The sequence below is a fragment of the Amia ocellicauda genome, chromosome 1, assembly GCF_036373705.1.
Source record: "Amia ocellicauda isolate fAmiCal2 chromosome 1, fAmiCal2.hap1, whole genome shotgun sequence".
Lineage (NCBI taxonomy): Eukaryota > Metazoa > Chordata > Actinopteri > Amiiformes > Amiidae > Amia > Amia ocellicauda.
Genome location: NC_089850.1, coordinates 39497103 through 39508808, shown reverse-complemented (window position 1 = coordinate 39508808; position 11706 = coordinate 39497103). Strand labels below are relative to the sequence as shown.

Sequence of the window (11706 nt, the reverse complement as noted above, 5' to 3'; positions counted from 1 at the left end):
AGCCTCTTTTTCCTATTTGTAGTGGAGATGAGTGGTACCCGGTCGGGTCTTCTGCTGTTGTAGCCCATCCGCCTCAAGGTTGTACGTGTTGTGGCTTCACAAATGCTTTGCTGCATACCTCGGTTGTAACGAGTGGTTATTTCAGTCAAAGTTGCTCTTCTATCAGCTTGAATCAGTCGGCCCATTCTCCTCTGACCTCTAGCATCAACAAGGCATTTTCGCCCACAGGACTGCCGCATACTGGATGTTTTTCCCTTTTCACACCATTCTTTGTAAACCCTAGAAATGGTTGTGCGTGAAAATCCCAGTAACTGAGCAGATTGTGAAATACTCAGACCGGCCCGTCTGGCACCAACAACCATGCCACGCTCAAAATTGCTTAAATCACCTTTCTTTCCCATTCAGACATTCAGTTTGGAGTTCAGGAGATTGTCTTGACCAGGACCACACCCCTAAATGCATTGAAGCAACTGCCATGTGATTGGTTGGTTAGATAATTGCATTAATGAGAAATTGAACAGGTGTTCCTAATAATCCTTTAGGTGAGTGTATAGTCATGTGTCTTCTGGAAATAATTTAACAAATGCAATGTTTAACGTTCTATTCATATAGCTTAGACCTTTACAAATTTAGTTTTTACTTCTCCTCAGTGAACGCTACAGTTTTTAAACTAATTGGGAAAACAATATGTTATCTCAAAATAAAGCTGTTAGACAATGAACTCACATAGCCTGTGGGCCTGAATGGCTTCTTCCCTGCAGTTCATCAACGAGATTGAAGAAATGGGAGGCATGGCACAGGCGGTGGCCGAGGGAATCCCCAAACTGCGCATCGAAGAGTGTGCCGCCCGCAGACAGGCTCGCATCGACTCAGGTACGGCAGACTGCCTGTCGCTCTGTCACTCACTGCCATGGCTGCCAGCCAGCCCTCCCCTCAGACGTTCATTCCTGCACTGTTGTTTTCACATTCTTCGCAAATCATATAAAATCATCAAATAATTTATAGACAAAAAAAGTAATGACATTATATGTTAATGTAATAACACATCATCAGATTAAATTCCAGTCATAGGTATTCTAAAAGAAATTAACAATAGTAAATGTTGGGTGCATAGGTCTAGATTGTCTTAATTATAAGACAAGTTTACTACATTCACAGGTTTCCTCTGAATCACTGGATTGCATCCAGGCATCACTGAATTTATGAAATTTTCCTGAGACTGTAAACACCAATACAATTATTAATCTTGACTGAAGGCAGTAATGGTTTGTATGCCTACTTATCCCACATGTCGACAGAATAATTTGTTAGCCATCTATAATTATTTGTACAGCTCCACTGCATATGTCACACTTATAGTTTTTACAACTGGTAAATGTAAATTCTGGGTTGAACACATATGTCAGCATTATGTGGCAAGCTTGGCATTAATAAAACTGTATGTGATTTAATGGGACAGTTCTGCCAATATAAACTGCTCCTATAAATGTCCTTGTGTTAATATGTTTCACAGTGAAATCTACCTTGTGACATATATCTGAGTTTGGCTGAAAAGGCAGTATTTCATAAGACAAATATTATGCACTCAGATTTACTATAGTTTGCTTTTTGCTGGATCAGGATATACCTCTTGTTATTGAACCCCTGGTCTTAAACTTCAAGAGATTTCAGTATTTTTCCAGCTATGTTTTGCAGTTTATCTGAACTCCCCCAGGCCGCTGTCACTTGCTTTACTGCCCACCTGATGTTTCTGCAGACCCTCGCCCTCAAAGTCGATCTCTCGAGTGTTTTGTTTTTCCCTCTCCATGTTATTTAAATATATGTATTTAAAAGTATTATCTACATGCTCCAAAAACCTTAACTAGTACAAAATCTATTCCTGATTTTCCACTGTAATATTTATTAAATTAATAGCCACTGCTCACATGTTACATCTGAAAGACAGTATAGACTGTGTTTTACTTATCACAGTTCATGGTTCAATCGGTTACTCTCTTTACCTCCAGGTTCAGAAGTCATTGTAGGGGTAAACAAATACCGTCTGGAGAAAGAAGAATCAGTCGATGTCCTGTCAATCGACAACACTGCTGTGCGCAACAAGCAAATTGAAAAACTGAAGAAGGTAAGAATAATTAGATACTTAATAAAGCACACTAGACATATTTCAATTAATGTATATATTATACAGTGCCTTGCAAAAGTATTCAGACCCTCAAAACAGTTTTCACATTTTATTGCTTTAAAGCTTGCAGTCATGACACTTAGAAGTAGGAATTTGTGTTATATACACATCCAGATCAACAGATTGCTGTGTGCAAACTAGAATTAATGTACACAAAATGACCATAATGAGCCACACAATTAGTGGCATGCCCTCTGTCTGTGTGCAATAGTAGAGGTTCTAATGATTTCTGACTAAAAACACCTGTCTCTGCGAGGTTCCTTGGTCCGGTATTGAATTTTAAGCAAAGACTCAACAGTGAAGACCAAAGAGCTTTCAAAGCAGGCCGGGGATAAAGTAATTGGAAAGCACAGGTCTGGAGAATGGGTACAAAAAATATTGAAGTCTCGGAATAGGCCTGTGAGCTACTCAATCATCAAGATTTGGATGGTGCATTGTACCACCCAGACACTGTCTTGATCAGATCAGGCCGTCCCTCCAAACTGAGTAACCAGGCAAAGAGGAAACTGGTGAGGGATGCCACTTTGAGGCCAGCGACAACTTTGACAGACCTGTAGAGTTGAATGGCTGAGATGGGAGACAATGTGCATTAGTAAACAATATCCAGAACTTCACAAAACTAGCCTGTATGGTAGAGTTGCAAGATGGAAGCCATGACAATCATTACGTTTGGTGCAGACCCAACACTGCACATCTCCCAGTCAACACCATCCCTACAGTCAAACAGGGTGGTGGCAGCATCATGCTATTGGGGATACCCCTTCTCAGCAGCAGGGACAGACTGGGATAAAAAAACTGACCTGACTTTGAATCACTTTGTGGTCCTGGGGGTGGGGGTTCAGTCTGCTAAAGACTCAACACTGGGATGAAAATCCACCTGTCAGTGGGATAGTGACCAAAGCACAAGACTAAAACAACACTGGAGTGGCTAAAGAGCAAGACAGTGAATGTCCTTAAATGGCCTATAAAAATTGGAAAAAATTGCAGCAAGGTGGTGTGCAAAGTTGGTAGATACTTACAAAAGAATACTCATGGCTCTAATTGCTACCAAAGGTGGATCCACCAAATATTGAGTACTTATGCATTCAAAATATTTCATTGTTTTCTTTATTTCTTGTTGACTTTTACTGTAACTCATCTTTCCCTGGAAGACTTCAGTTTGAGCATTTACATTTTGGGAAAAAAAAAGTTTAAATAAATGTGAATGCATATTTCTGTAATTTCACAAAAAATGAGAGCATTGGTAGGATTCACCTTAACTTCCTCCTTAAAAAGAAAAAGTGCAAAATTGCACATGCTCCGCCCACCGTTCTATTGTAAATATGTGTTGGTTTGAAGCTCAGCTCCGTCTCCTTCACTGCCTCCTACAGGTTCGAGCGAGCAGAAACAATGAGGCTGCACAGAAGTGCCTGTCTGCGATTGGGGAGTGTGCCAAGGCCAGACAGGGTAATCTGCTGGAGCTGGCAGTGGAGGCGGCCAGGGCAAGGTTGGTGAAGAGTGTAGTTCTATCTGTGCTATTTTATACCACATATTTATTTCTTCTTCTTCCTGAACTGCAAAGCTGATTTAAAACTGAATTTTAAATATCTAATGTATTTGTTATACATTTGACATGGGCTATTAAAAAATTATATTAATGAGTTTTAACAATTTAAAAATAAAATAGATAATTGCATATGCATGGTCAATTAAGATTTTCTTTTTTTTTAAATAAACCTTTTGCCATCCACTGCATTCAAGTCTGACTGTTCTCCTATTAGAGGGTTAAAAGGCAACATGTATGTGAATATATGAGAAAACATCACAATGTTTTAATATGTAATTTTATCTTGCTATTAAAATGAAGCTTCGTAATGTTTTTCTGCTTTTGATCTTCTGAATCCACCTATACGATTACTCAGCTTTAGTAATGTCCTTTTGTAAATTTGCTAAAGCTATTCATATGTCTATCCTGATTGAGGAATGACTGGAATAAGCTTAATTTTAAAGTCTTATTAAATGGCTGCTTTGAGAAAAATTCCATTCTGCAAAAGTTGTCCACAGGGCATGAGCTAAATTCTGAGAACAGAAAGGGTGATGTCAGGATTCATGAACCCATACAAGTAAAGGGATTGTAACAAGGCGACATAGATGTTTGAAAAGTATTAATTTAAATTTAATGTCCGTCTAGTCCATTAGGTTTTGGAATATTGATTTATATCAATAAAGGAAATTATCTTAAAATTGCAGACATATATAGCATCAAAATACCATGTAACTGATGTAATATATTTTAAATGCATTCAAGCAACACTTGACAAGCACTATTGGTGGCTGAAAATCATGCAAATCTTTAGTTCTAATATTAAACGATTTCTGTGTTTTTTATATGTATATTTTATAAATGTATCACAGATTTAAATCTTAATTTTCCTAATCAAAAATACAACACATTTATTAAAAAGTTTGTGCAACCGTGTATACAATTGCATAAATCAGCAGAAGACAGTTACTGTGTAAGCTGACGATGAAGGCATTGGCGGCTCTACTAAGCAATGACAACTAAGAATTGCCACAAGCAGAAGTATGTGCAGAATTAGTGCAGAATTTATTGTTGACATGTTTCTGTCGGCGAGTTGGGTGATTGATTTGTACATAACACTGTTTTAAATTGTTTTGCCTTCAGATGCTCAGTTGGAGAGATCACTGATGCAATGAAGGCAGTGTTTGGTGAGCACAAAGCCAGTACCCGAATGGTGAGTGGAGCTTACCGCAGTGAGTTTGGAGAGAACCAGGAAATCATTGAAGCTCACAACAGGTAAGGGGTATGAGAGAAAAGGGTCAGAAGTTAATACCAAACACTGGCATTCCAATGGCAAGTTCTTTTTTGCACTTAATGGCTAAATCAAGAACTAAACAAATGCACATGTGATCGGTCTAGCATAGGATAACACTTAAATTGAAAGGGAATACAAAAGTCCCGACTGCTGTAATCCACATGTCTCAAAACACTATTCTTTATAGCTAATATTTAGGTTTCTTTGTTCCCCCATATGAAAACCACAAAATGGCATTTTCGTCCCCTTGACCTGCCCTCTCACTACTACAGGGATAAGTGTTAACTAATCTGGGAGGCCTGGGAACAAATAACAATACGTAGGGATGGTGTATGAGTCAAAAGATAGCCATTTCTAAAACTAATAACATTACAATTGGACTTGGTGATTCCACTTCAAAGTGTTTCTTTAAACAGACTGATGTGTAGTTTACATGGAAAATGTGAGGCCTCCAGTATCACAAGAACGTGAATGGGAGGAATGTGTACATTTGCTAACAGGCTGGTCTGTCTAACAGGCTTGAGTGTCTAGTCACTTTGAAAACTGAAAAATAATGTTTAACATATAGCAACCCTGTGTCAGATAATTCTTTGTCTAACCAGAGGGAGGTTTAAAAGGGCTGGACCCAATCTAAACTTTGACCACCAGCGAATCTCAAGGTACAAACCTGTAGCCTAATGAGTTTTAATGTATTATTAGAAGCCACTTTCTACTACTTCTAAATCATAATGCGATGGGGTACAAGTTTGTAATTAACATTTTGCAGGTAGGTCAGAGTTTTGATTTGGTCTGGCCCTAGATCTTCTTTACAGTAAACTTTGCGAATAATTGTAGAAATCATAGCCTGTTTAATTCACCCACTGGTCATATGATTTTATTATGTAGCTTTTTTGTTGTTGTTTTGTAGCTGTGATTTAAGCTGCACTGCCATGAGAGTACAAAAATACAAAAAAGGCAAATCAATTAGGAAGGGATATTTTCCTGCTCCAGAGCCTGATCTGTTGATTATTAAGAATCTCATCTTGTTTACAGGGTAATCCAGTTCAAAAAGCATGAGGGACGAAATCCCAGGTTATTAGTTGCCAAAATGGGACAAGACGGACATGATAGAGGAGCCAAAGTGATTGCTACTGGCTTTGCTGATTTAGGATTCGATGTAGATATCGGACCTCTGTTCCAGGTACGTTTGTTTGGGCTACTCATGACTTTTTTGAGTGGAGTTTCAGTGTTAGCATATAGATGTAAAATGTGCTGCCTCCATCTTCTGGAAGTTTGGATTTCCGAAAGGCTTGTGTAAATTCATGAGGTCACTCTTAACAATTAACACCTGCTTTCACAGCACTTGAAGTAAACATAAGATGTGTTTATTCCTGTACATGACCAACAGTGATTAGGTGCCATGACAACAGACCTTTTAACAAATTCAAATATTTATTCAGTGATTTGAAAGACATGACAATATTCCTTATTACAGCATGATTTGACACTGGCATTATACTGGGTGATATGTATTATCTTGCTTGCTGTTGTATTTGTATAATTATTGATAAAGACTTTTGGGAATAACCTTTTGACTTGCCTGTATGATAATCCTGACGGAATAATTATATTTAACCTCTTGGCTTATTTTACCAGTAGCATATTAAGAATGGTGAGGAATTTCAATGTTGTTCTTTTTAATGCAATGCCGACAACAATCAGCAGCAAACTGGAAACTAGTTTTGTGTAACTATATCTGCTGATATATTGTGATATACACTCACCTAAAGGATTATTAGGAACACCTGTTCAATTTATCATTAATGCAATTATCTAATCAACCAATCACATGGCAGTTGCTTCAATGCATTTAGGGGTGTGGTCCTGGTCAAGACAATCTCCTGAACTCCAAACTGAATGTCTGAATGGGAAAGAAAGGTGATTTAAGCAATTTTGAGCGTCGCATGGTTGTTGGTGCCAGATGGGCCGGTCTGAGTATTTCACAATCTGCTCAGTTACTGGGATTTTCACGCACAACCATTTCTAGGGTTTACAAAGAATGGTGTGAAAAGGGAAAAACATCCAGTATGCGGCAGTCCTGTGGGCGAAAATGCCTTGTTGATGCTAGAGGTCAGAGGAGAATGGGCCGACTGATTCAAGCTGATAGAAGAGCAACTTTGACTGAAATAACCACTCGTTACAACCGAGGTATGCAGCAAAGCATTTGTGAAGCCACAACACGTACAACCTTGAGGCGGATGGGCTACAACAGCAGAAGACCCGACCGGGTACCACTCATCTCCACTACAAATAGGAAAAAGAGGCTACAATTTGCACAAGCTCACCAAAATTGGACAGTTGAAGACTGGAAAAATGTAGCCTGGTCTGATGAGTCTCGATTTCTGTTGAGACATTCAGATGGTAGAGTCAGAATTTTTCGTAAACAGAATGAGAACATGGATCCATCATGCCTTGTTACCACTGTGCAGGCTGGTGGTGGTGGTGTAATGGTGTGGGGGATGTTTTCTTGGCACACTTTAGGCCCCTTAGTGCCAATTGGGCATCGTTTAAATGCCACGGCCTACCTGAGCATTGTTTCTGACCATGTCCATCCCTTTATGACCACCATGTACCCATCCTCTGATGGCTACTTCCAGCAGGATAATGCACCATGTCACAAAGGTCGAATCATTTCAAATTGGTTTCTTGAACATGACAATGAGTTCACTGTACTAAACTGGCCCCCACAGTCGCCAGATCTCAACCCAATAGAGCATCTTTGGGATGTGGTGGAATGGGAGCTTCGTGCCCTGGATGTTAATCCCACAAATCTCCATCAACTGCAAGATGCTATCCTATCAATATGGGCCAACATTTCTAAAGAATTAATCAATGCCACGTAGAATTAAGGCAGTTCTGAAGGCGAAAGGGGGTCAAACACAGTATTAGTATGGTGTTCCTAATAATCCTTTAGGTGAGTGTAATAAAAGTAGAATGGAAGGGTATAAAAGCAGAGATGTATAAATGTGTACCTTTCTTTCTAAACGCCTGCTGTTTTGGTTTGGTTTGTGGATTTCCTGTTTCTCCTCTCAAAGCTAAAGATGTTACCTCATTGTTAAGAAAACCACAAAATTGTAGTTTATATGCTGTAACAGAACAAGACATCTGCTTCCATGATGACCTCCTCCCTCAGGAAGGGCAGCCTACGAACCTTGCCGAGCTTGCATCTTTTGAAGCTTTTTGATTGGACAAATGGTCACAACATTCTACGTCATTTTTACATAAAAAGCTACTTGTGTTTGTAAAAGTTAAGTCTCACTGAGGGAACAGGCCTGATGTGACACTTCCAAGCTAGCTTTGATTAAAGTTCTATTTGTGTTATCTCAACGACTTTTCCAGTTATTTCCAAGAAGGGTTCAACATATCATATGCTTTCATGTGATCTACAGCTGCAGTTGCATGTTCAAAGAACTCTAATAGATTAGTAAGACATGATCTGCCTCATCTAAACCCATGATGACTATCTGCAAGAATATGGTTTTCATTAAGATGCTCTTCAATTTTCTGTTTAATAATTTTTTCCAACAGTTAACAAGTAATGCAGGTGAGACTGATTGGTCTGTATTTGGACATTTGACATTGACATTTGCTGTCTTCCAGTCAGTTGGCACATCCCCTGTTCTAAGTGTCATTTGGAATATTTGAGTTAGCGGCCTATACATTATTTCTCTCATCAAGTACTGTTATATACTGGAAATATCCCATCTGGCCCAGGTGATTTGTTTGTTTCTAATTCTGCTAGTCCCTTTAGTACCTCCTCCTCATTTATCCTGATCTCTCTTAGGGTTTGACTGGACTGATTGTTAACCTGTGGCATGTTATCCGTTTTGTATAAACCTCTGTGAAATACTAATTTAGAACATTTGCCACATCTTGTTGATTTTTCTAAGATACTTCAATTTCAGTTTTTAGCCTTTCTCCTTTATTGACCTCTTGCTAATGTAATATTGAAAAAAGCTCTTTGCATTAGTTTTAATAGCTATGTTTATTTCCATTTCCATCTTTGCTTTCCTGATCCCTCTCTTAACATCTCTTTGCAGTTCTATATATTCTTTGCTTTTTCTCCATCACTTTTGTATGTGCTATACAACATTTTCTTTCTCTTGATTTTTTTTTGCATACTTCTATTAAACCATTTTGGCCAATGTTTTTTGGTCCTCAATTTGCTAAGTTTTGGTACAAAGTTCTCCTGAGCCTCAAGTAGTATATTCTTAAAAAATAACCATCCATTTTCAACCAAATCTGTATCCAGTGTGCTCTAGTCTAACTCTTCTAAGTGCTGCCTCATACCTTCAAGGTTTGGTTTTCTAAAATTGTTTAAGGCTTGGTCCTTGTTGTTTGAAAGTATGCTTCAAAGCTCAAACCATTATTATTATTATTATTATTATTATTATTATTATTATTATTATTATTATTGTCATTTAGCTGACACTCTTATCCAGGACGACTTACATTTGTACAGCTGGGCATTTTACTGGAGCAATCTAAGTGAAGTACCTTGCTCAAGGGTACAACAGCACTAACCACCACTCCACAGTGCTGCCACAGTACTGCTGATTGCAGTTCACCACTGATTATCTAACTAGTGTCCCTCTGACTATCTTGGTCATTTGAATAATATCAAATATCAATATCAAATATCAAATCAATGCATGCACACTCTCTGGCTGGTTCCCTGAGTTAGAAAGCAGTCATTTACCATCTCAACTATTTCTATTTCTGCTTACATCTGCACACCACACTTCCTCTGTTCGCCACCAGAGATCATCATATCCAGAATACTGACCCTGACACTCACATTACCCCAGCACAAGAAGCAATCATGCAAATAACATTCCTCAGCACCATGTGCACTTTCACCATTAGCACACCGCTCCCATTGGCCCAACACTACATATCCCTGTCCCCACCTTCCCTCTGTTCAGTATTTAAACCCCCTGTTCCCGGCACTCAATGCTAAGTCTTGATCTCTTCCTAGAATCATTTCTAAGTATTCGCTATCTCCTTGTATTGCTACTGTTTTGTGACCTCTTTTGCCTCCTTTTGTCCATCGCCTCTCGGATTGCACTCTACTGACTTGTTTGCCCAATCCGCTTGACTTCCTGCCTGCCTGCCCCCTTGATCTTTCTTCTTACCTTGCCCTGTGGATTCTGTTTGCTGGCCCTCAACCCACGCCTGTACGACTACTCCGTGTCTCTCCGCACCTGAGTTCTACCCTTCTGCCCCTCGCAAGATATTACATCTGTAGTCCCAACTGGGCTTTCCCAGTATATGTTTGGGAAATTGAAATCCCCCATTATAACGGCCACCCTTGCTATATACATTGTACAATTCAACATCTTTCTGAATATCTGAATTGGGTGGTCTGTAGCACACTCCTACCACTAAGCCTCCAGATATAAGCTAAGGGTGGCCAATTTAGCTGGAGCACTATCGACCACGCCACCCTCTGTTTAACGAGGGAGGGAACTCATGCCTCCAACCACACCCTGTGCGCAGGTTCGGACCAGGACCCCAGAACACCGCAATAGACCCAGGTAAGTAAATTGTATTTATTCCAATAATCATAAATGAAAGCAGGGCATGAAGTTTGCAATCATAAACAGTGTGCAAGATAACAATGAATATAACCTAACTAAAATCGCCTTTAACCCTTGTGTTGTCTTACGGGTAAATGACCTGCCACTATGTGTAGCAGCAGAGAAAAACCCCTAAATGATATTTTTTCAACTTGAAATTTGATTACTTTTGCTAGACACACAATTGGAAGATGCAAGTCTCAGGAGCTGCTGAAGAGGAATGAAGAACCCAGTCTGGATGCATAGATGGTAAATGTATTTATTTAACATGCCAGGCCTGGAAGGGGCCCCACATGGAAGCACTCTACCTCAGCAGAGACTTATTGTACAGCAGAAGTGGACAGCCTTATATACAATGCATGACATGTTGGTCTGTGGGAAGGGGCACAGACAGATTTCCCAAAGTGTTGTCTTGAAATCAGGTTTCTGAATGTTTGTGGTGGTCTTCCTGAGCAGTGGGGGTCATCATGGAAGCAGGTGTTTTCCTGTTGTGGCATACAAACTCCCCAATCTCACATTTCTTTAACAATGCACAATGAGGTAATCAATCACTATAATGTAGCATCTTCAGCCTTGAGAGAAGAACAGGAAACCCCAAACAAACTGAAATCTGTGGGCTATTGATCTGTTTGGGTGTTCCTCTTATCATAATGAACAGAATTCAAAGTGGAGAGGAGAATGTCCAGAGGATATCCTCTGGACAACTGCCTGTTGCTAGCTTGACAAATCTACTTTGCTCAGTCTGCATATTATTATTTCTAATATAAAACATAATACAGTTTATATAAAACATTAATAACAACTCTACAAGGAAGATCACTATGGTTGGCACAGTTAGAAAGAACAAGCCTGAGCTCCCCTCTGCAATCCTCACAACAAGGGGGAGAGAGACCTTCTCATCAAAGTTTGCCTTCACCCCCACCACCACTCTAGTTTCTTACCTCCCAAAGAGGAAGAAGAATGTGGTCCTCCTGAGCACACTGCACAAAACTGCTGAGATCAGTGATCGTGAGGACAGGAAGTCAGCCATCATCCTGGACTACAACCACAACAAAGGAGTCGTGGACAACCTAGACAAGGTGATTGGAAC

The 11706-nt window shown here is 39.5% G+C and overlaps 1 protein-coding gene across 1 annotated transcript; it reads left to right on the top strand.

Annotated features, from left to right (window-relative positions):
* Positions 1–743: 743 nt before the first annotated feature.
* LOC136759073 (methylmalonyl-CoA mutase, mitochondrial-like) lies at positions 744–11339 on the top strand. The gene is made up of 7 exons (XM_066713897.1): positions 744–873; positions 2007–2122; positions 3553–3668; positions 4848–4979; positions 6031–6178; positions 10460–10574; positions 11275–11339. Exons 1-7 carry the CDS (start codon positions 744–746, stop codon positions 11337–11339), a joined length of 822 nt encoding a protein of 273 aa, XP_066569994.1.
* Positions 11340–11706: the final 367 nt, after the last annotated feature.

Bases quoted from the DNA above. Each gene is read 5' to 3' on its own strand.
- LOC136759073 (XM_066713897.1), top strand. From the start codon at position 744: ATGGCTTCTTCCCTGCAGTTCATCAACGAGATTGAAGAAATGGGAGGC. The intron at 874-2,006 runs GTACGGCAGACT...CTTTACCTCCAG, and splicing joins ACAGGCTCGCATCGACTCAG to GTTCAGAAGTCATTGTAGGG. The intron at 10,575-11,274 runs GTAAGTAAATTG...CATAATGAACAG, and splicing joins GAACACCGCAATAGACCCAG to AATTCAAAGTGGAGAGGAGA.